Source organism: Amia ocellicauda, chromosome 15 (assembly GCF_036373705.1).
Source record: "Amia ocellicauda isolate fAmiCal2 chromosome 15, fAmiCal2.hap1, whole genome shotgun sequence".
In the NCBI taxonomy this organism is placed as follows: Eukaryota; Metazoa; Chordata; class Actinopteri; order Amiiformes; family Amiidae; genus Amia; species Amia ocellicauda.
In genome coordinates, this window is record NC_089864.1 from 14756853 (window position 1) to 14781615 (window position 24763).

Here is a 24763-nt window from a genome sequence, read left to right on the forward strand (position 1 = left end):
AAGGAAAACTAATGTCTGGTTTGAATTGGTAGTTACTGGAATATATTAATGTGGTTAGCACTTTTGCGTGGCAATACAGTAGCAGTTAGTGTACGTCCAGACTTCATAATTTCATTGATTTCTTAAAATGCTGTCGCACTTGAATATATGAAAATGCAAATTTCAAAGGTATTGGTTTACTCATTTCAATTTGAGCAGCACTCTGCTGTGCCCCTCTCCTCGGTAAGATAATAGGCTGCCCTGACTTGTAGAGGAGGGGAAGCTGACGAGAACATCCGCACATTGATTTTAATGATTTGGTGTGTCTGAACAAGAAGTGAAATGCACAAGTGACTCACCCTGTACAGATTCCTATCTTTTGCGGAAGAGCAATGAGAGATCAAAATTTAAAATTAAAAAGTAATTTTAAGTAAATGTAAATGACAGGCTCCCAATTTACTCTATTCAGATTCCATTTCCTGTAAGTGCCCTGCATTATTGCATGCCCAAGTATTTGTACTATGAACCCAAGTCTCCTTCGAATCGGAAAGACTAGAGAATTAGTCTGCTCCATTACCTAACTCTTATCGGTTAACTCCTGTAGACAGTTGTACAAGTGTAAATTGTAAAATGCCAAGACTGATTATCGACAACGATGTGCGTTTTGTACATCAGTAAATGTTGTGAAGAGCATTGCATGGAGTCTGTGATTAGCATCTTGCTCCTACGTTAGCCAGACCCATTAACCTGCCATTGCACTATAACAAGTCGTAAAATGAAAGGGGAAGTATGAACACAAGCAGAAGCTACAATTTGTTTCACTCATTTGGTTATAGTCATTTTAAAAATCAAGTTTTTGTGTGGAATATAGCAGGATAAAAATACTATTAATTTTGTTGCCCATGAATCTTAGTTAGGAATTATTTACATTTTAGGTTAATTGTTTGAACAGCACTGGGTGTGATTATATAACGATCATTGTATTGCATTTCATAGCAAATGCTTTTTTTGGGGTGTGTGACACTTAAAGCCTTTACATTTCCATAACAGACTTCATATAGCAGACTAATGAATGATGCGGGCCGAGGGACAGAGGGCAGCTCTTCAATACGCTTCATTGATTCAGTGCGTCCTTTTTCAGGCCTGCGTTGCCCTTATTGCTAGTGCGCTACACTGTTCCATGGGGGTGAAATGAAAAGGGCTGCCTGTGAAAATGCAAGTGCCTTGTGTATCGAGTAGCAGCATTTTAAAATGATATAAAAACTGGTTCTGTAGCAATTGTGTAACTGAAATAGATTTTACAAGGCCAAACGATGCATAAAACAAGGCCTGTTAAATCAGATTCTACAGTGTGCTGTTTAACACTGATCACAAGGACAGCCTCCTGAAGTGACCTCGTCCCTTTTTCACCAAATTTCTATCGGGAAACGGGGGCCACCTGTCATCTCATTCTCAATACATTGCATCAAGTGATGCTATACATAGAAAATCAGAATCACATTCTTCTAAACAATCCAGTTCATAATCATAAATAAACTATTTCCCTTTAAGTTTTCATTGTTACTCTGATCCAGAATCCCTAGAAAGATGCCTGCATTTCTTTAAATCCATACTATATGCACTACAGCCTGTCCTCAGCATAAACTGGAACTGTGCCCCTCTTGTCACCACTGTTTAGGTCCTCTGGAGTGGCGACTCATTACGTTTTTATTACAGGTACTTAGTATTTCAGGTAGCATTATTTACAATCTTTTGATTTTTCCTATGCTTTTTATATACAAATTGCATTCTTGTATTTCTGCAGCCAGGCCAGAATTCATCTGCTGTAAATTGATTTCTGGGAATACTATTGAACCATGTAAGAATTCTCATGTACTTTGTCACAGTACTGTGGCTGCATTTTGTGCGATCCACGAAAAAAAATCCTATTCTGTATAAAACTAGATTCATCCTATTTTTCTTATTTTTAAATATTAACATCTATTGAAATTGTGTGCCAAAACCCATCTAAAAATAATAAATGTATCTGTTTTCCTGACTTGTGTGTATTTTCAAAGGCTTAAGATTTTCAACTAATCCTGTGTTATGATCTGACATGGCACTGTTGTTGATTGTTTTTATGCGGGCTTCTCTCTGATCGTCCTGTCACATAAGGATAGCTGTATGAATAATGTATACCTGTAACAAGTACTTGCCTCTTTGCTGAAGACCAATAAAAATTGTCAGATCTCCATTTCTGTTCTGATGTCTGTGCACATCACCTAAAGCTGGGAGAATGTCTACCCATTTAAAATCTTGCAATGTGGGTAGCCTGGACACTGAGGTTTTCCTTCCTGTAATGGTTAAGGAGTTGACATTGTGTGGGAATGAAAAGCCCTTTTGCTGTAACATGAGTGTTCTGTGGCATTTGGAATAGCCAGAATATCCAGCCAGTACCGGCCTTTTGCTTGGATAAGTTTGCCCAGTCGGTTGCTTAATTTTTGTCAGATGTTAGGAGTTGAACATCTTAATTTGCAGCTTGTGATGTTTTGTAAAGTAACATGTTCTACATTTCTCTAGCCACAGAGGAGAGATGTATTTGAACATGCATGCATTGCAAACTGGGAGGAGGCATGTTCCTGCTATTGGAATTGGCCTGATTGTGTAACGGTGTGCTTGTATAGTGTGCCGCCAAAATCAGTTTGAATTGATGTGGACCACTACTGTTGTGAATGGGATGTCAGTACAGATGGAGTTGTTAAACTTGAATCTAAACCACATTGGATTCCAAAGGGGGAGATGGAAATGGTGTAGTCTTTTTCTAATAAAAACAAATCTAAAACACACACTGTAAAGTCATAAACGTACTAAAAAGGTAAATAATAGCCCTTATTTAGGCGTTTGTATTTATTTTAGTTTGTGGAATATTGTGAGAACATGGTTCCCACATTGATATAACATTAAACCATGCGAAGAACATTGTGCAGTGGTTTTCTTGTTTATTTTTAGGGGGGGAAGAAAAATAAAAAAGCTTGCCCTAGACATTTGCACAGTATATGGGATTCGACAAAAGGCTGTTTTGAGTTGGTTTTCAATAATTTCAGGCTAATTCCTAAGTTGCCTGTGAGGATCCAGCGTGTTCCCCCACCCCATTCCCGTCCCTCCTTTAGTGTAGAGTTCACACTGCAGCTGCTGAACAAAGGCGCAGCGGCTGGTGACCCAGATGCCTGAATAAAATTCCTTGGAGAAATCCGTTCCTGATGCCACTGTGCCCCGGGGGTGTGGGCCGATTTGACAGAAGACTGCATGCTTTGGGGGGACTGTGTAAACATTCTCTAAACCAATCAAGGAGCATGAAATAAAAGCAAAATCCATCTCCTGTCGGTTTCCCCTAGCTTTAGGTTATTTTGTTTTTTTCCTCTCTGTCCCTCTAGTAAGGGTAATAAGCTAATCATGCCTGGGCTCAGTTTATTTTTAGATGTGCAAATGCTTGTAGTCCCTCTTCAAAGATTAAAAAGTGGAAATTATTTAGCCACCTCCTTTTGTTTTCTACTTAGTGTTTTCTTGTTGAACTTTGCTTGATGGTGTAAGAATAGAAAGCATTAATATTGCTGTTCATGTACTGTATTGTTAGTGGCTTTATCAAATTAGAAGTTGATGGCTGCAGTTTTCATATTACAGTTGTTTTTAAAAAAAAAAACTGCAGTATCTTAAGTTATAAAGCTGTTAGGTCAATAATATACATATTTACAAAACTTTTTTAGACCTTCAGGAGTACAGGAGTACATGGTAGTAGTCCAAACTATTTACACCCACCAATGGAATCTTAACTAAACTCTAAAGATCACAAATGTAATTGATTTAATTTAAATGTTTGTGTCAGGGGGGTAAAAAGGTTGTCACCATCCCTGTCTTGACAAAGGCAATATTTGAAATTGTTTAGTCTCCTTTACTATTCAACAAACTCAAAGATATTGATTAAATATAGTAAAATGAAGAATATTAAACTAAATGTCAACATTTGTGATCTTGCTGCTGGGCTGTGATGGCCCTGTACAGTTTATGTACAGCACGTTTCTAAGCCTTTCAGGAGAGTTATGTTCCCATTGACAGATTTCATTTTCACTAAAGGCTTTACAATATGGAGAGGCAGACCAAGAACAAAATATAAAGATAAGCACCTTTTGGCATCCAAAGCAGCTTCTGAAAAGAAAGCTTTTCCTGGCAATCTTTTTTTCCTTTTTAAAGCAGCTTTCATAAGTTTCAGAATGACAGTTTCCGTTTAAGTGAAGCCATATTCAGCTATCCAAATTAAAGCAGTACGCCCACTCGCATAATGAAGTACTCTCGATGACCCAAGATTTTGTGATCCTTTGAAGCTGCTTTTATAAATGACGGTATATAACAGACAATATTGTCTGGAAATAGATTTATTAATTCTCTTGAAGTGTAGCTAAGACGATTAAGCAGGAGAATGCAGGTGTACAGTCAGTATTTCTTGATGCAAATAAAGTAATTTGTATTACCATGTGTATTCAAGGGTGTGAATAAATAAAAAATGAAGTAATACTTCAGTTAACTGGTATAGTCTGTACATTGCACAGCACAAATACCCTTTGTGTTTTTATTTCAAAAATGAACTATTATCTTAGTTTATAAGGGACATGTATGCTTGTCTGTTCTTAAATGACATAAATATCCACATATATGCACAATATATGATTTGAAACTTTTCATCCAATCTTAAAGTATAACCATCAATCCTAGTTCTCTAAATCTATACATGTAGTTCAATATACAAAAGTTATATTTTCATCAAATCACAATGTGAAATGAATCTCTTAACGAAGTGCTGTTCCCACTTTTTAGTGCCCCTACTGACCAGGTATCTTTTTTAGCAGACCCTCTCTTTCCCTAGGTCCCTCGAGTTTGTCAGCTGATTAAGACCTTGTCACTCTTGACCTTTTCCGATTCAGAGGTGAATAAAATCTCCAGGCTTTTTGATTTAATTAAGATTTTCTGTGATTTGCAGAGTTGATACCCATTTGAACCAGTAAACCGGTCAGGTGCCTGCCCACCCTGAGTGGAAGTTGAGGGTGGAATAGGATTGACAGACTTGGCTCACAGCACCCTGAGACACCCTAGCATGGGAGAGCCTATATCACTGCAGGGCTTGTCTAATAGGATTGGGGGCTGGAGCTGAGTCCTGATGCTGTAGGCAGGACATCCTTCAGAGTCTGTCAGCCTGAGTGATGGACTCTGTATGACTGGACTGAACGGCACTGAGGCCTGTGTGTGTGAGTAACGCGCTGACTCATTTCTTGGAAACTTGATGGCAAAAGATGCCTTACAGGGGTTGGGGGTATATTTATCCCTGTTTATTTAGTTAAGAAAAGATAAAAGCTTGCGAGCCAAAGTCCCAGCAGTTATGTTTGTGTGGCAGTGTTGTTAGCCTTGGTAGAGTTTGAGAGACCAAAGTGTGGCAACTGTATTGAGCATGGCGTTTGTCACGTCAGTTGAATTGGTGGTGATGCTCTGTAGAAATGTCTGTTCTCAGTAGAACTGCTTGTATGTAAGCTCTCAGTACAAAAAAGGAAATGCTCAGGGTCTACATAAGTGAGTGTGAGCTGAAGGAATGGTGAATTTGGGTGAATCCAGTTTTATTCACTTTGGAGTAGTTTTTTTTTTCTCCAACCAATCAGTGCCTGATTTAGCATGTTAGCAGCCTGTTCATGGACAAAGCGTGAAAAAATGTGGGAAGCTGACATTTATGACATATTCATTCCATATGAATTCAGTCAGACCTCTGTGTGTGTCTCAAGCTGAAATTGAATTGCTGGCATGCAGTACATAGTGTTACTTGGTTGCACCAGTCAAGGCTGTTGTCACAGTTTAGAAGACAAAGCTATGAGGCTTATTACAATTAAGTCCAACTGATGTGCATCTCTTGGGTTATTCTGTGTTTTCTAATCTGTGTTTTCGATTATGGCTTATGTTCAGTATAATAGCTTTAGATTTGTAGCAAAACAAAATCTGTCATATCCCACTCAAGTGTTTGTGTATGCTTCACAGGACTTCTGGGATGAGCCAGAGTCTGAGCGGCTCATACTTCAGTCTTGTCAACCATTATCACAATGGAATGTGACCAAGGTGTACCTTTAGTGATTTCCACAGGATCTTTCTTTGTACATCTTCCTTACGATGCTCCATGTAGTGATAACAGATGGCAGCCAGTTTTCATAGTGCAGTGGGCAGGTCCTGCTTTCTTTTAAAAAAGGGGTTATAAACAGACGTGAATAGGCCTATTACTACGTAGGAAATGGTTTTAAATTGGCCACTTGATTGTCCGCAATTAAACGTGTAATTTTCTACACACTCTGTCTATCTTGCTGAGTATCTGATGCTTTGCTTTTCCAGTCATGATTTAACTTGCACAGCTTGAAGTGTAAATGCCGTTGGTGGTTAACCTTTGCAGCAAACAAAGTTCTTCTGAATGTCTCTGTTGAATATTCAGGAGTTAGAGCCCTGTTTATCTGGTCAGTGAGCGGCTACTCTAGTAAAGCTCCAGGTGCTTGAGGCTCTTTTAGTGTTTTTTTGTGTGTTTTTTTTCAGTTGGATTATGAAGACTGAACTTCTGATTTTAAATGTTTTAATGAAATGTTCTCATTTATAGAGCCATACCTACAAAATACTCTTCAGCATTTGAAAACTCTCCCAATAAACAGTATGAAAGCACACATCACAACATTTGTCTGTTCCACATCTTGCATAGGAAAAGCTGCTAGAGCACATGCAACATTAAACTTGCAGTGGACGATGTTATTTTTATTTTTTCCCTAAAATAGAATAAATGAACACGGAGGACAGTTTCCCCAACTCACTACATCAGTCGAGTTTTTTTTAGTTATTTAGCTATTAAATTATCATTTATTTCAAATAAGAACCGTAAAAGCTGATGTAGAGAACAATGTTTTCAATACAGTACTGGTTTTACATCGGTGTCTCCCAAGCTTAATAAGAAATGTCTTTTGGATGACTGCTGTATCTGTGTGGGTTTAATCGTATGTTCAGAGAGCACAAGTAAAACTCTCACATGAGACTAAATTAACTATCAGTAATAGAAATATAGCCAAAGACATTATTGCGGCACCCACAGACGTTCTCAAATAATTGAAAGTCTGATGCTTTAATCTGAAATAAAGAAAACCAAAACTGAATTTCAATCTTCTTGATTATCTAGAGAAGCAACAATTGTGAATTCCTTACATTTTAAATATATAGCCTATATAGTTTAGAAGATTAATTGTCAGTTTTCAGAATAACTTCAGAATATTGTTTTGCTTAAAAGACTAGTGCAATTTTTGGTATATCACTATACTTAGACTTTCAATTTAACTAACTCACACCTCTTCTAGAAATTAGTTTGGTACCTGTAGTTGCCACGACTGGGGTTTTAATATATTTTTTTCACATTGGGACCTTTTAATTCAATAAGCAAATCTGTCTATGAATTCGTCTGTGTTCCTCTCTTCTCTGTGAGGAAAGGAAGTCCTCCTGATATCTGCGACGCATCCAACTGCTTGGCGCTATGTTTCTTTCCCTTTGCAGATATGAAAAATTGATGGGTCCACAGCAGGAGTTGGAGGCGAGTCCATAGGTCAGGCTGGCATGGCTCTGCTGGGTAAAGGCAGTGAGCAGAGCTTCACACAAGCTGCCATTCTCAGGCTGCGCTCCCAGCCAGGCTGTAATTAGCCGCGTTCTGCAGCGAGAGGCTCATTCATTAGTGAGCCGAATGTATTGGTAGTAATCCATTATCAGTAGGATAGGCCTTCCTGTAGTAGTCCTGCTGTGCCTTCTCCTGAACATCTTTTGAAGTTTATATTCTGAGGTTTTCGTACAATGTTTTATTTATGTTTTTGTGCTGTATCCTGACCTTTACCCTATGTGCGGACTTGGCAGGGTAGGTCTATAGACTATGTATGTTACCTCGGCCCTCTGTATTCAAATTCAACACTTTTAATATTTTGTAATTCTGTGTACTTGTTGCTTCTCTTCCTGTTTTACAAAGGGTGTTTTAAAGTTTGTGGGTTTATAGAGAGTGAAGACCAATTGCAGGGAAAAAACTTTGACCCGTCTGAAGTCCCAATACCATAATGGGATGGGCACAGATTGAAATAACACGACCAAGGTGGGATTTCTCATTCATGTGAGTGTTTATAGTGAAGTTGCCAGGATTACAGCCTATCCTAAAGGCACATGCTAAAAGCCATTTAATGTGTTAACTGCACACGGTTAATGTGACAAAGAAATTTTGCATATGAACTTGTAAGTTAAAGCTGTTCTGTGAAATGGTGATAATTAATTAGAAAAGCAGCAGGAGTTGGAATAGACCTGTAGCGAGTTACTTTATGATTTCATTTTCTCTCCTGATGTTAATCACACAATGGACCCTCCAGGGATGTTGCCGGGGTGTTGCCAGTGTGTTGGACAGGTTGTGTTGGCAGGTTTAAAAGAGGCTGCATGTCACACAGCCTAAATGGCGATTTAGATGTGTGCCATGATGCTGCCTTCTGCTCTTTTGTGGGGCTGACTGGGAGGCATGCACTGTTGCACTGGGTCTTCTGAATTGGTGACACCTGTGCTTTTAAAATACGTTTTCATGTGTACTAAATATTACAGCAACAAACCCTGGAATTAACTGGCAGATCTCGCATCAAAGCACATTCTGGCCAAGGTTTAAAGGCATCACCATGAGCTCTCAATTGTTGGTAAAAACAAACCTCTATTTATATATTTAAAGTCCTCCAGGTGCTCCCTTCCATCATTAAGAAAACCAAATTGATTATTGATGAGTAGATTCTTTAGATTTCTCTGGATCCCCTCAGCACTTTTTGAAACCTACTTTATTTATATTGTTTGCACTGAGAGCAGCTCATCCCAGAAGAAAGCACAACTAGTGTGATGTGGCTGTTCTGTAGCTCAGCATGGCTGGGACTCAAAGCTGGGCTTGTTGTCAGACACTATACTGCTAACCTTTCCTCCCCTTTTCTCGCTGTAGATTGAACATGTTCAAAGGGAAATTGTAATTTATAATGCGTCAAGAGCTGGCATGGGGTTAATTTTCATATGCAGCATTGAAAAGGAAAAAATTAAGTTGTTGCCACAGCAGCATTGTTAGTGTGCCAGGTCTGCATTGATTGGAGCCCAAGTGATTGGTAGCCTAGCAGGAAGTCGGGGATCTTCCCTCACAGCAGGCTGCTGGAATGCTTTCCAGTTTCTGCTCTTTTGGTACAGAGATGCTCAAAGTAGGGCTGGGTGATATGACTTAAAAATAATATCTCAATATTTTTAGAAGTTTGGGCGATACACAATGTCTATCTCGATTATTTCTTGTTTTTATCCAATCAAGCTACAAAATAAGACCAATAACATTTAAACAACAAGTCCTTATTTAATCATTAAATATGCAAAACTAACAAATACCACATGCAGGCTGTCATGGTAAAATGCAGAATGCAACATTACAGTGCAAGTGTTGTGCGATTACTATTACATGTGTTATGTTATGGGATATACATGTGACAGTAAATCATACTGTACACAAATACACATCATAACAATAACACAAGTAATAGTAATCGCACAACACATGCACTGTAAAATGGTACAGATTCAGGTAGATTTAGCACAGCCGGGTTTATAGTGGCGCATTTAACATCTGCAAGGGACATTTCTCCTGTGACTGTTGCGTCTCGATTCTGCTTACCGGTGCAACTAGTGTTAATACAAAATCGTTAATAATAATAATAAAAACTGTTGTAACACTTCACCGTCATAATAAAAAGAAAATGAAACGTTCTGCATGTTTGCATTGCTTTCCAATTTATTAAAATGCAAAGCAGCTTTATTATTCTTTAATGTTATACAAATGATATCAATCTAAGTTAGCTGGGGTGGGGGTTGCTTGCAGATCGAGTTTACCCCGGCGACTTTGTGAGTTCACTCTCCATGTCTGTTCGTGTGTCTGATGCACATTTCTTACCTGCATCTGACACATGTGGAAGAACCGGGGATGACGAAAAATGACAAAAACTACTGCCGTAAAGTGGGATTTGCAACACAACGATATAAACGATAGAGCATAATATGAAACGATAGATGGTTTTCTATCGTCGCACGATGTATATTGTCATATCGCACAGCCCTAGCTCAGAGTAACTTGTCTTTTTATTCTTACATTATCTACTGGAACAGTGCGAGGCGTTTTACTGCAGAAATTGTCACTGTGGTAACCTGAGGCGGTAGTGTTTTGAATTGCTAAGAATAGTTTAGTGCTTTCAGTCAAAGTGCTAGTGTTGGTATGTGGGCATGTGTTGTAGTGTGTGCACACTTCTGCTTAAACAGTTTACTAATGCATTGACTCTTGTAAATTCAATGGCAAATGTCACACTGTGGCTAATGCTGTACAGAGAAATATCCCAGTTCACTGGACAGTATTTACTAGTTGCAGAACAACCCTATCACTCTTTTGTGTCCATGCTATTTTGACACACATTGCCATAGTGGCAGTGAATGGTAGGTTACTGTTTCAGTGGTCCTTAAAAATGGTTTCCTGTAATTCACTCTGTAGGTGATGTTAGACTTGAAATTTAGTTAACATTAATCACGGGAAGAAATTGCAGAAGTGCTAGTGATCTGCCTTTTTTATTATCAGGCACAAGAAATTAAGACTGATGAACAGAATTGTAAGCTGCAACCTTCCACTGATGTAGTTTGAGCTGTGCTGGCATTGCAGAGGAGATCTTTATAGTTTTACCTGCGGTTGCCAAGATGCTTTGCAGCATGCTTGGTTCAGACTGGCTCACTCTGGGAATTGATTGAAGCCTTTCGCATTTCGCAAAGCTCTGCAGTATACTCAGGAGTCAGCTGAATTTGACAGCTGCTGTAGTAAGACTAGCCTCCGCAGATCATTGGCCTTGTCGGACCTGAAACTTTACGATTGATTTTACCTTGCGTTCCTGTACTTAAGTATTTGATTTAAAATTGTACATCTCTCTTACAGGTTACACTGAAATCCAAGCATTTCATTCCAGTTTTTTTAGCGTTTCAGTTTTTCAGTTTTCAGCGTTTTCAGTTTTTCAAAGTTGAGATCATGGGGTGGTTGCTTCCATTGTGATGGGAACAGTACGAAACCTGGTTTGAGGTTGTCATGATGAAATTCCACCCTCTGACAATACTAGCGTTATGGTTGTAAGCATTCAGGCATTACACACATTTCTGGATTAAGCTTATACTGCATCATTTGATCTCTTCACAAAGAAACTTGTATATATTTCTTCTATATTTCAAGGCTGGTGCATGTGTGTTAGTTTCTTCAAGCACTTTTAGGACCATGCTGTACCTTGTAAGTGGCTTGGCTGCTCTCATTCTGGCCTACACAACTCACTATACTGTTTCTTACCCTTACTCCACCTAGGTACGCCTGTAAACCGGACCTTACAAGGAACTAGATTAATCTCTTCTGAAAATCAAACAAGATTATGGTTTGAATCGGTCCAGTCAAAGACCAGAGACCTCGTTGTCAACTGACCTACATTTCCATACAAAGTGACATTCTGGGACAGTCAACAGCTACAAGGCATTTGCATGTGCATTAGTGTCCTTCATTCTGTGAGAACCTCTTTTCCAGTATGTGCATTTCTTGTAATTTTTTCTGTGGCTTACGATTTTGTGGAACAGTCAATCTGCCTTCCGCGCAGCCCCTTATTCTTTTATTGTAATTTAAGAATTATTTTAGAAGGTCCAGCTGGTTGTGAAATATATTTTAGTTGTGTGTGTGTGTGTATTTATTTACACAAACTAGTGTTTGTGCTTGACTGTTTATGATGATGAGAACCTGGGGCAATACGGCCAAGATACAGTAAATATCGGTTTCCATTATTGATTTGATGTGTAAAGCCTTTTCTTTCACTTCCAATGTATCAGTGGAAGTTAGTTTTTCCATTACAAATCTTGATTTAAAAACAAAGGGAGTAATCTTTTAATTTGGCTTGCATTCATTTGTAATCATGTGAAGATTTGGCTCACATGGGAGGAAGGGGAAAATGGTAATTTCATAACGTTTAAGCTGTTAACAAAACAACAAACTCAAATGCCCTCAGAATAGTTACTTTTAAACATTCTTCCCTGTATTTAAATGGGTTTAGTTTCACTTGTCAATTACAAGTAGAGCTTAAAGAAAAAGGTACCTGACAAACGGATACATTCTATATGTAGTGCAAATATTAGATGTGTTAAATGAAAACACCCTACTAAAGTCACACCCGTGAATGTTTAAGTTATGGTGATGTGGTTTGTATGGCATTTGTCTTTGTGGAAAGCGAGATGACCTATTTAGATTGATACTACATCTTGAGGTCTGTTATAAAAGTGTAGCATTGATATAAATTAGCTAGTTCTATACCAATGGATTAATTGTTTTACTAAAACTTAAATGGAGCCAAAAACAAGAATTCAGTTTGCAGTAATGACATTGTTTTCACAACTGCTTTTCTGACATTTCGGTTTTGGTTGTTTATTGGTTGTTTTATTGGATATCAAGCTCCAACTAATTCTCCTAATGTTATGCCAAGAACGGCAACAATAAGGGCACACTTTATGCATTTGTGTTAATGCATTGAAACCAAGACAAAGCAGGGATTCATGAAGGAGAACTGGCTCTTGTGAAGACTGCAAGCAAATCAGCTTGTGAACAAGTGCTGCTTTACATCCCGAGAAAAGACGCACAGGGGCGGGAGGTTGCCTGTGAAGAGGGTCTTTCTCCTCGGAGCACATCTGTGTGCAGAGCTGTCCACAGAGTACAGCCGTTTACACTTTCACTGAGGGGAGACCCTACTCTTTTCTTTCTAAATCTTGCATAATTTTCTCAATTCTTGAAACAATACAATATCACTATTTTTACATGCATTGGCCAATTTAATTTGGCTGAGATTTAACTGGAACAATCCAGGTAAAGTTCCTTGCTCAGTGGTACAGCATCAGCAGTGTCTTCCACTTGGGATTGAACCCACGACTCTGAGCCCTGCCCACTACTGCACACTGCTGCCCATACTAGTAGCTCTTCTGCATGGAACACTGATAGCATGGAAATAATGGGGTTTAAAATTATTTTGTTCTGCTTTAAATAAACTTTTCGCTTGTGTTGCAGTAAGAGTCTAGCAAATCAAGTAATGTTTGTGGAGACTGTCTGCACAGTGTACAATCTGGCGGGGTTCCTCTCAGTGATTTAAAGCACTTTGCGCGTGTTTCTGCCTTGGCAGTTGTGTAAGGAAACCTTGTTCTATCTACGGATGAGGAAAGCACTTTCCTTTAAATTTGTCGTCTTCTCCAGTAACCTGTAAATGCTCAGGGTTGCATTTTAGTGATGCAAGGCAGGATTGCTGAATGTCCCTGTGGCTTTAAAATGAATGCAGTATAATTACCAGGTCTCTTTCATATGCCTGTGGAAACTTCCTTAGAGGAGCATGAGAAGTTTTTCATCCACTGAAGGCTCATCGGGACTGTAAAGAGCAGCTAATGGACAAATTAATTCTGTGATCTGTGTTTCGGTCTCTGATGTGGTGAAGAAAAGCAGTCTGTTATGCGTTTCAGTTATTCTATAGTGCTAAGATTAATAATGAAACCTAACTTTGCAGTGCTCATTATATTCTGTCGGTGGTTCTTCTCCTGCATGCTGTAAATGCTATATAGGAAGGAGAAGCAGAAGTATCAAGGCGCAGCACTCCACCACTGTATCCTGTGAAAAACGCCCAGTCATCAGTGACCGTATTGCATATTGTATTGTAGCAGTCCTCCATATAGGCTACATTTGTTTCCTGTGGGTCCCAGTGTAGAAACACTGTTTCAGTATAGGGGGTTATAGTTACTAATTAATTTAGTTTGGAATCTCAGTTAATCAGCTGAACTCTCCATTACAAGCCTTCTACCAACCCAACAAATATTCATGCTTCCTCTACCGTGTTATCTGGCCTTCAAAAGTACTGACAGACTAAATATTGTCAAACAACTTAATATTAGGCTTCTTCAGTATTGTAAAGTGTATAGCAAAGCAGAAATGCAACACTTGGGAACTCCATTTTTCTTTTTTGGTTGTTAAATTAGTTTTCAAGTGGAAAGGCTTTGTCACTGCAACTTGCAGCATTGCTAATCAGCATTAAGGAAGAAACCATACAGTTAAATGCCTCGTGCATTAATTGTGATATTATAGTGTCTGATCAGTCTTTCTTTTTGTGTTCTGAGGTTTTGCAAATTGCTGTGAATTAATATCCCATCTTTTTTAATAATGGTTATCCCTTCTACATCTTGGCAAGAAGTTATACTGACCCCGACTTTCAAAGGTTAAGTACCATCCCAGTAAGGCTTTGCGTTCAAGAATGCTTCTGGATCATTTTAAGTTAATTAACGGAACGCAAAGTTATCTCGTAGCCTACTGGACGAGAATAAAAATCCAAACTAGATTATCAATTTTAAGCTTGTCACTTTCCGGTGAGAATTCGAGGTACACATTTTCAAAAGTTTTTTTTTTTTTTCTAACCATAAATACAATACAATGTAATGATAATTGGAAACACTGAATACTGTGCAACTTTTTTGGTCTTTGCAGCATGGTATTCAAGGTAATGGGACATTATGACATGGCTTGTATATCTAAACATTCGTAACATGATTCATGGCTCTGATTTTAACCTTTTTTCAATAATTTACACCCATGATTATATTATTTGAACATAACTTTCAGAGTTCTGTAAATGGTGAACAAGTGATCTGTTGTAAGACCATTACCGCATTTCTGGGCTGCGAGTAGCCACACCTATTAGATGCTTACTAATTTGTTACTAATTTCAAAGATGCGGAAAGTTGACTCTGACTCTTACCATGGGCATGCTGTTCCACTCCCAGGACACCTCCGATCCGATGGATCATTTCCTATTCAAATGTTTCCAAGATGGAGTCGTTACTGCTGCAGCAGCTCAAATATATTTTATAAATTATATAAACATAACATTTACAGAAAGTAAGTTTAATACCCTTTAGGTGAGTTACACATTAATATTTTTGGGGTCATACTGCAGAAAATTGCCATTGGTAGTGGGTGATTTCATTTTTGTAAAGGGTTATGGATGTGTTTTCCAATTTTCCTTTGGGACAAGTTCTCTGAACAACAGTCTTCGAAGCAGTGTGTAAAAAATCATTTTTATATTAACCCCCTCAGTGTGAATTTGAATATTCAGTGTCAGATACTCTCCTGGCTTCAACATTGTGCTGATGCCCAGAGTGCTGCTGTGTAGGAAGAAGTCTCCAGAGAGCCTGTAACTTATATCAATTGTAAATGCCTCTTCTGTTTCTTTGATCTACTCAAGCAAAACCACTGGGTCAAATTCAAAAGGGGTTAAAAAAATGGATGTTTAATTTTATATTACCCTTCTCCCCATGTGTTTGAATGTTACCTTAATTAGCATGTGCAGGTTTTATGTGTAGCTGAAGACTGTTATTATTCGATCTCTTGGCAGACACCCTTATCCAGGGCGACTTCCAGTTGATACAGCATATCACATGTTTGAAAGCAAAGCAGTTTGTGTCTGTGTGGGCAGAGGGGAAGGCTGTGTTTACAAAGTGGGTGAAGGAGAGCAGCCTGTTTAGTCTGTCACAGATCAGGAGACACTTAGTCACATTTAAAACATCAATCATATTCAGTGACGTGAGAATAAGAGATCTACACAGCATGTTGCATCTTAATTTTTCTAGTATTAATCATTTACATTTCGTACACTACAATACTTACATTATTAGTTAAGTTAATGTAACACAGAATTTGCTAGCGGGAACCATGACATGAAACCCAGTGGCTTTCTGAATAAACATGAGTGAACATGCAGGTGGGCTGTCCGTGCGTCGAGGCATAATCGGGAGCTGCTGTGTGAGGGCAGTCTTGGTTAGAAGACTTTCTGATCAAAGATGGCACCTCACGCATTTTCAGCAGCCTGATGAAGCTGCGTGGAACTGTTCACTTCTAATATCTATAAATCGCATTCCCAGATAATCTGCTTGCCTTTTTCATATTTGTTTTTCATAAAAATAGGAAACCAAGTACTTGATTAATGGGGCAGATGTAGCTGTGAGAGTGTATTGTGAAGAAAGTAAGATGCATAAAACAACAGGACTGCAATAAACAGTAGATTGCTAAATGGTGCGGTGTTGGAACCAGTGAGTTAATGGAGTGTGTTAGGTGTGTTGCTTAAATGAGTCATATTGGGGCATTTAGGAAGTTCAATTTAGGGAATTGGGTACACTTTGCACTGGTAATGTCAGGTTTTCCACCGCATTCTAGAATTCCTGCCTTTCACAAATTCCGTTAAATTAAAAAAGGCAGCTCAGTAGTTGCCTGGTTTGTTTATGGCAGTTAGTTGTAACTGTTTAAGGGATTGTGTTTCTGCATACTTACACATTAATCCTTCTCTTCCAGAGATGCAGTTATCTTTTTTTTTTTAATTATTATTATTTGAATGATTGTCGGTCTTGGCGTTATGGATATTTCTTCATTATTTCACACATTTATCTGTGAAACTGACACTTTAGAATGTTAAGATTCTCATGTATAAATGTTTTCTAAACTTTGTATTTTTTGCTTGCGTTTTTAGGTGTGTGGACATTGATTACCTAAACAGTGCATGATGCGTGAATACAAGTTAGTAGTCCTTGGTTCAGGAGGTGTTGGCAAATCAGCTTTGGTAAGTGTTTTACCATCTTTTTCTGTTGCATGTCTGACTGGTACTGTGCTCCACCCATTTGAAGCTTAAATGAGATTTTTATACAACGGTATTGTATTTTAGAAGAATTCTAAAAACATGTTAACTGGACCAAAGCAAGGAACCTGCAGCATTCTTGTACACCCGATAACCACAGGTATATTTTTGAGGGTGCGGTCTACATCATTCCAGGTAATGGTACACATCATATGCTGATTGTGATCATTTAAACAATAGATATTCAACATGAAAATTAGAAAGTCTTAATATTTTTCTTAAGATGAAGGAGCATCAGGGTTTTCCCTGACTTCGGCAATAAACGAGCCAAGAAGTATAATTTCTCAGTCATGACTCCCAGGAGGCTTATAGATTTTCCAGTGGGGTCACTGCTAGGTTGTGAGAATTTCAGATTTCCCCCTTCCCCTTCTACAGTTTTCCCAGAAGGGAAACTTACTTGTACATTTTTCAAGCTTGATGTTGCTGTTTTGGGTTGGATTCTCCTTCTGCTGTATTTTCTAGAAAGGACCCTAATTTCTTACTTCAATGCCATGTGAAATATACACAAGCATGCCTGAAAATGCCTTGCCAAATGTTTTACTGTTAATAATTTAATCTTGATGTTTCAAAGTCCATAAAACATTTGTATTGATGTTAAATTTGAGGAAAAGTTAGGAAGTTGCTATCATACAGTCAGTGAGTAGAGTCCGAAGGTAGTAGGGGCAGACTGCTTGCTTCACACATTTTCTTACATGAACCTAAAGAAGACAGACTTGCACAGTCTATACACTGGTGAGAATGCCATCCCTATCTGTTCTAAGAAGTACTGCACATTCAGCAGAATTCATGGTATAATGCCAGCTACAAATAAAATTTGAGTTAACGCTGTTTCTTCCCATGTAACAATGGACGGATTTGAAGAGCTACTTCCTGAAGATATCAAATAGCCATCATATAAAACTGAAGCTTCATAAAGTACAGCTACCTAAAAAGGAGAACATGCATAGATTTGGAAACCACATCCTGTTAATCTCGGGGAAAAAACACAAATAACATGTTTGTTTATTCACATATGGATTCTTACCATTTATTATGTGGTATATATGGTTTGGTTCTACCAGGAACCTGTACCCACAGTCTAGATTCCTCACTCATGCATAACTGTAACTAATCTTGTCATATCTTTTAGGTTTATTTTCTTCTGAGCAGGAAAACATTTCAGATTAGAATTTTGCCCCAATAAATTAATGCACAGTTACACTTGATAAAATGGTTAGCTTGTTTTCCAAAAGGCTGTGTTTAATGCAGTGCCATATTATGCAATATGACATTTGAGTTTTTAGCTTGGAGTAATATGGCATAACCACGTTAATATCCTGTATAAAGTGGTTGTATTCTAGCTAGTTGGTAAATTAAAACAGTGCAGTAAAAGCAGTAAAGAATTTAGTGTAATTGTTCTGGGAAGCATATCTGCTGAGTACATTCAACTAATCTATGTACCTTTTTAGTTTAGTCATGCATTTTGGGTGAGATGCTCTTCCTGTGCTATAACAATGTTATAACTAACTTTTACAGAAATGTGGACATTTCTGGGAGTTAGATGGTTTTCTTCATAGCATTGTGTTCAGTTCAGAAAGCAAATGTGTAGAAATCATACATAACGCTTTTGCCAATTTAACTCCCTGTATTCTTACATTTTATTGATCGAAAGTATAATGCAGTCATGTTTAAATTTACCTTTAAAATACTTTTTTTAGATTGTATGTCAGTTTAGCAGAGAGGACAGTCCTTTGAAGCTTTTGCTCCCTGTCCTCTTGATGTAAATTTAATTTCAAATTGAAATTAAATCAAGTGAGAAATGGGCTAAGGGTAGTGCAGCAAAACTTAAACTTGCAACTTTATTCCTATCAGTTTTCATCTGTTCTGTCCCTGTGCAACGCCAGGAACCTGTAGTTGCTAGGTAACGTTGTTAAACAATTCCTGCAAGGTGCAAAGGAACCTTTTCCTCCTGGAACATACGCTATATTCACTGCATCAAAGACCGAGCACATGCAAGTTAGATGCTATAAAATGAATCCCAGCTGTAAAAAAGGGAAGAATTTAACTTGTTGCTGCATCAGTGGAGGAGTGCATATGTTTGATGCATTCACTTAACTGTATTAAATTTTAAATGCATTTCCAGCCAATGCATCTGCCAGTCAAAATCAGTCAATATTTAGTCTGTGTGGAAAAATATTTTTTTTTCCCACTAATTTAATGTCTACAACATGGGTTTTCAAACTGGTCCTGGAGTACCCCCTGCCCTGCTGGTTTTTGTTCCAACCTAGGTCTTAATTATTTAATTGAATGGTATATTGCTTTGTTAGGTCAATTAAGACCTCAGGTGGAACAAAAACCAGCAGAGCAGGGGGTACTCCAGGACTGGATTGAAAACCACTAGTCTACAACAAACTATACATCTGTAGATTCTACTTAATGTCATATGGCTGTTAAAAAACACGTGCTACTCTTGTGCTGGATGCACTAGATTGGCTGTCTCATCACCCATAAAATAAACAGCCTTCAATTAACAATCTTAGTCATTCACCTGCTCTCCTGCAATTTGCCTAGATTGTGCATTAGACTACAGACTAGCACAGGCGGTCTGCAATTTTCATTCTGCACACTGCCATACATATACTCATTGTGTAAATGTCTGTTTTGTTTGTTTAGCTATTGAATTAGTGTTTACCTGCATTGAAAAGTAATCTAATTATTTTCGCATTTGATATGTCCAAGACTCTAAGAGGAGATGTGGAGCATTGTAGATTCAAAATCAGGAATTTAGGTTAAGTGGTTTTCATGAGCACAGGCATCACATCTCTCAAAGAGCACATTCTGCTTTTCTCCTGAAATGACACCATTCTCAGTGAACTCCTTACCTTTCTCAATGGTTTTCAAAAGGTAAGGAATTATTTCATGATGTCTGGTTCTCATAGTAGCAACAGGGTGTTAGTGGAACCTGGAACAGAGGTGCATCATATTGGATCAGCATCTGGACTGCCCTGACACTGTGCACTGATGCCATACATAGAATCATTGCAGAATACAAGGAAGGAAAAAGCGAGAATAGAAAAAGCAATTAGTCGTTAGAATTAAATGTATTTCTTTGGAATTCAAAAATGTAGTTTCTGCAATTTAAATCATTCCAGTGCCAAACGGCAAAAGCTGTGGAGTCATTAATTAACATTGAGCTTTCTGAGGCCTGAAGAAAATGCATTTGACTTTCAGTAATTAAATTGATTTCTCTTAATTGCCGAATGTGACTTTGAAGATTAAAATAAACTATATTGGGTGTGTGGGGGTGGGAGGTTGGTGCTCAGCCTCAACTCAAACACTTGAAAGGGTCAAAATTTACCTTGTAGTAAATTGAAATTTTCAGCACCAAAAATCCCAGTAACTGCTTTTTAGGTTTTGTACAGATCTAATGCAGTCTGTTCAGATTTGGTGTTCACATTCTATACTGCACAACCTAATGTGCTACAGGTTGTGATTCATCTTGCTCTGTTTCGTATGTTGTGTTTTATCTATTAATGTTGGTGCTTTTGAAGGTGGCTTTGTTATAATGGCTGTAACCAGAGAATTGTGTAGAGTCAATGGTCAGTGCAGTACATTCTTTGAGAACAGAAAGCAAAGGGAATTGCAGTAGGTGTGCTGGAGTGCCTCCAGAACTTCATCTCTATTCAATCATTCTCATTTGTAGAAAGGTAAGCGGAGCACACACTTGGCAGTGACCCCTTTTTTTTGATGCAGTGAAGTCCTGAATTGTTTTTTATTATGGTTGCAGGCACCTTGATGGATTAAGAAGGCAGTGGGATCCTTTTACAAGGCTGGCACCAAGTTGCTTTGTCCACACAATGCTGAAGCTTATCCAGCTGATGCAAACTGCTGAGTTGTAATTCTGACATGCAACCAAACACATGAAACGCTCATAAATATTTCAGGTGAAAGTTGGTTTCCCAGGACGTCTCCAACATTTCCCAAATGGGACCGCATTCAAAGCTTTTTGCACCATGTTTTCCCTTCTCCACATTTCCCTCCAGCCAGGCTTCCAAAACTCAGTTTATAAGTCTTTGGAAAATGGTAAACCACAATACCTTCAGAGCAAGTTGGCTTTTACTTTTTAAACGTTTCTTCAGGGTTTGTTTACATTCTACAATCAGAATACAGTTTAACTAGTCTGTTATAAGTCCTTTATCTGGTTCTGTACTAATACCAAAAGTAAAATCTAACCGACCAGTAGCTGAACAATCAATTGTAGATCTGTCCTCCCTGTTGGTTATTTCACTGAACAGTTTTCTATATTACAGTAATGCTACATTTTGTACAACTGTTGCAATACTGAACTGTTTTACACTATGCTCTGTGTAAAACATTAACAGATTTAATTATGGTGTGGAAATTGGGGTAATGCTGCTGAAAATAGAAAGACTTGGATATATTTGTGTATGAAACTACAAGCTACCAAGAAAATATGGTTTTAAGGGAGCTCCAGTTTAATGGTGACAAATCCCAGTGAAGATCTGTCCATCATAAAAAATTGATTAGCTTTGATAGTCAGTGTTTTCGACCATTGACTGCCAGCAAAATGTGCTAAGCTACCGAAATGAAAAGTTCAGCTTTCTTCAAACTGGATGCACAGAATTACAAAAGGTTTTACTCTGGGTGAGTGAGAAATCTGGTTAAAATGCCAGAATGCCAAAGTATCCCTTTAAGGTCTAATTTAGCAGACTTGCTAGAATAACGCCACCCATTGTCAAACTCCGTACAGAACTATTGGCAAGGCAGTCAAATCTGTGGGAAGATATTGAAAACAATTCTGTACTATAATCAACTCATAGACAAGATTCTGAAATGTAAGTTTCAAGATTAATTTGAAAGTTGTACATTTTAACACCTAATACAGACTTGAGCGAGACTTGGTTTATTGGATCCTGTGATTCGTGAGATGGGTGGAGGGAGACTGCAGATTCGAGCAATTGAGTTCAGCCTTAAGGTTTTCAGAAGAAATATTAATTGCGTGGGTCGTAGTGTGAATTGTTTTTGTTGTGCAACATTCACTTCACTGGTAGCAGGTCTTAATTCCTTTTTTTAAATCGGCTATTGATAAGCCACATTGTTATGATCAGAAACATGAATACATCTGTGTCCAAACTTTTATAAAGGTGTAACACACAATTTCTCTAATTTCATGCTGGCTTTTTGAAGCATTACACAAGCAGCTCCCTCTGCAAGAACTAAGTATCTGGCAATATTTTTCCTCAGGCTAGAGAGCTACAGTTTAGCATCTTTAATTTAGTATCGCTGTTTAATTGCTCATAGAAACTAGCATATCCTATGCTTGTTAGCAGATGGAGTTTAAACTCGTATGTGGGCTTCATCAATTATAGTGACAGTGTCAGGGTTCTTGGAGGTAGGGGGTACTGTGGGGGCATGAAGGGCTTTTGATACAGATTTCCCAGACTTAGAAAAATGCTTATGAAAGAAAAGCAATGCATTAGCTTTTATTCAGTTTGCTTGCTTTCATCCTCTGTTCTCTATTAACCATTTGGATATTTTCTCCATTTTTAATCATCCTGCAATTGCATTTTTTAAATTTAGTTTGAGGGTACACTTAAAGATCACTATTGTCTTTTATAGGAAGTATTTAATAGTTTTCACACTGTGTTCTGAATGTGGATTAAATTGTCATGTAGTCTATATAACCTGTCTGTGACACCAGCTGATCCAGTCTGATACTGAGGCTATACAACTTGAAGAAAGTCAAATAATGACCAGTGAGAATTAGAATGTGCAGGTTAATTGACAGATACTTGCTCATTGTAGATGATTCCTTAAAAAACAAGTTTGTAGATGGCAGGGTTTGTTGTATATAGCACTGCTTTGTATTGTCCATCTTCTGCCATCGCATTTTATAGTGCAGTCATTGAGCAGAGTTGGACTGAATTTCATTATTTTTGAAAACCTGGTTAACCAATTGAATAGACCATTTGTAAGAATAATCTAGACATTTTTAAATGCATATTGAACATTAGCAACAGAAGTCCTAAGACTTGGGTTTTTATTTTATTTGTATAGGTTTGTTGGTTATTTTCCTTTTACTGCTGATGATTTGTGGTACTGGAGAATCTGTGCACTTACCTTATTTTTGGCCATTTTAAGTGATGAGCTAAACCTAATTTAAGCATACTAAATGGCCAGCCTGTACTCGGCATTGGTAACCCAAGATCCCTGGCAGGTTAAACATGGTTGCGTTCCTGGGTGGGACACGCTGTGAAGCCTTGGTGTCATTGGATATCGCTGGGAAACCACCTGGGAATTGCCATTGTTCTCTTTAAAGAGGTTGCAACCTACTTGATTTAGATTTTTTTTTTTTTTTTTTCCTTATTGAATGTTTTGAAATTATGGCCGAGATTTAATTTACCACAGTTACAGCTAAAATATCACTAGGCATTGTCCGAGCTAATACAGACTTCCCCAAAAAATGAACCCCATGCCCTGTGGTGCATTCACCTGTGGTTCTGCGCTGCAGTGAGGCTGTGTTCCTCTGTGCTGCAGCACAAAGACACAACTCCTTTTTAGCTGAATTAATATTATTTTCATCACCTGGCACTGACCCAAGCACTTGAAGCAAGGTAGTTCTTATCCAAAGGTCATTGACTGTAGTTCTCTGCTTATTAAGAAGTACCTCTGAATTCTGGGGTTTGATTTGATAGTTTTCCTTTTTAGTTTATTGACATGCATGAAGTCTCTCCTGCAAGGATAGGGTTTGTCCTGTATCTCTTCCTCAGGTGTACAGTGAGGAAATATTCTTCAGAGGTTTTGTGGACTTAACTGCTTTCTATAAAATGAATGAATGGAACCATTGAAGTGTAAAAATTTGTCAAACATTGGGAGACTACAATTCTTTACTGCTCTCAAATGAACTGAAATTCACTGGTTTCTCTGACCATTGTCCAAATTTCTGTGTGACTGCATGAGCTATGTGAACCAACACCCATACGAGTCCCCTATCGAAATACAAGCCTGCAGTCGCCCTGCAGCTTAACTTGTCAGCCGCCTCTGACCTGCAGCCTAGTGGCAGCTCTCATCTGCTCTTCATCCTAGGGGTGGGCGATCTTCCAAAAAAATCATATCACGATCTTATAGCACGTAATCACGATCCACAATCTGATCTCGATCTTCATAATTTTGAGATGTACTATAGAGAATATCCAGAATGGAACAAGCCTATGGATTTATCTATTTGTACAATTTAAAACACAGCATTGAATTAAATAATCAGTTGTCAAAATGGTAATTAAATGGCCTGAGTTTAACTTTATTTTAAAATATCACCTCTTTCCATCGTTTGCTGATTCCGTCGTATTTGTTCGACTGCTCCAATGTGTCGGTCAGTGATAACTGTTTATGTCTCGGGACCTTGTGAGATACAGATGAGTTGGGTTGTACCGACCTGAGTGAAACACTCTTTGCATGTTCCTTCGGATGCTTCCTTTTCAGGTGGTTGAAAAGATTTGTTGTATTACCTCCGGAAGAGCCGACCGTTACCCAACAAAGTTTACAGATAACTGAGATAACCGCAGATACAGCGAAATGTCTGACTGTGCATAGCCAAACCACTGCCACACAACCGAGTCTTTTTTTCCGCACAAGCTCCTCATCCGCCATGCTGCTAGTTCGTTTTTTTTTTTTCTGATAAGTCACCACCATGAAAGACGCATGATAGAGACGCATGGTATTATTTGGCCACTCAGCACAGCCATCTAGTAGGCAGTTTTAACATTATTATGAGGACATAAGATCGCGATCTCTAAGATTTGCTTGAAAAGTAGATCCTGGATGTCTTCAAGATCGATCACGATATAAAATCATCCAATAGCCCACCCCTACTTCATCCTAATGGGTACACATTAGTAGACACTGCTCTGTGGATCCTACAATCAGGCAGCTTTTTTTTTTTT

The 24763-nt window shown here is 38.3% G+C and overlaps 1 protein-coding gene across 1 annotated transcript in view; it reads left to right on the forward strand.

The window, feature by feature from the left end:
- Positions 1–24763, forward strand: part of LOC136711118 (ras-related protein Rap-1b) — a 52603-nt gene that overhangs the window by 17078 nt on the left and 10762 nt on the right. The window contains exon 2 of the mRNA XM_066687147.1: positions 16656–16745. Coding sequence (XP_066543244.1) covers positions 16686–16745 — 60 coding nt within the window. The 5' untranslated portion in view covers positions 16656–16685. The remainder of the gene's footprint in view (positions 1–16655; positions 16746–24763) is intronic.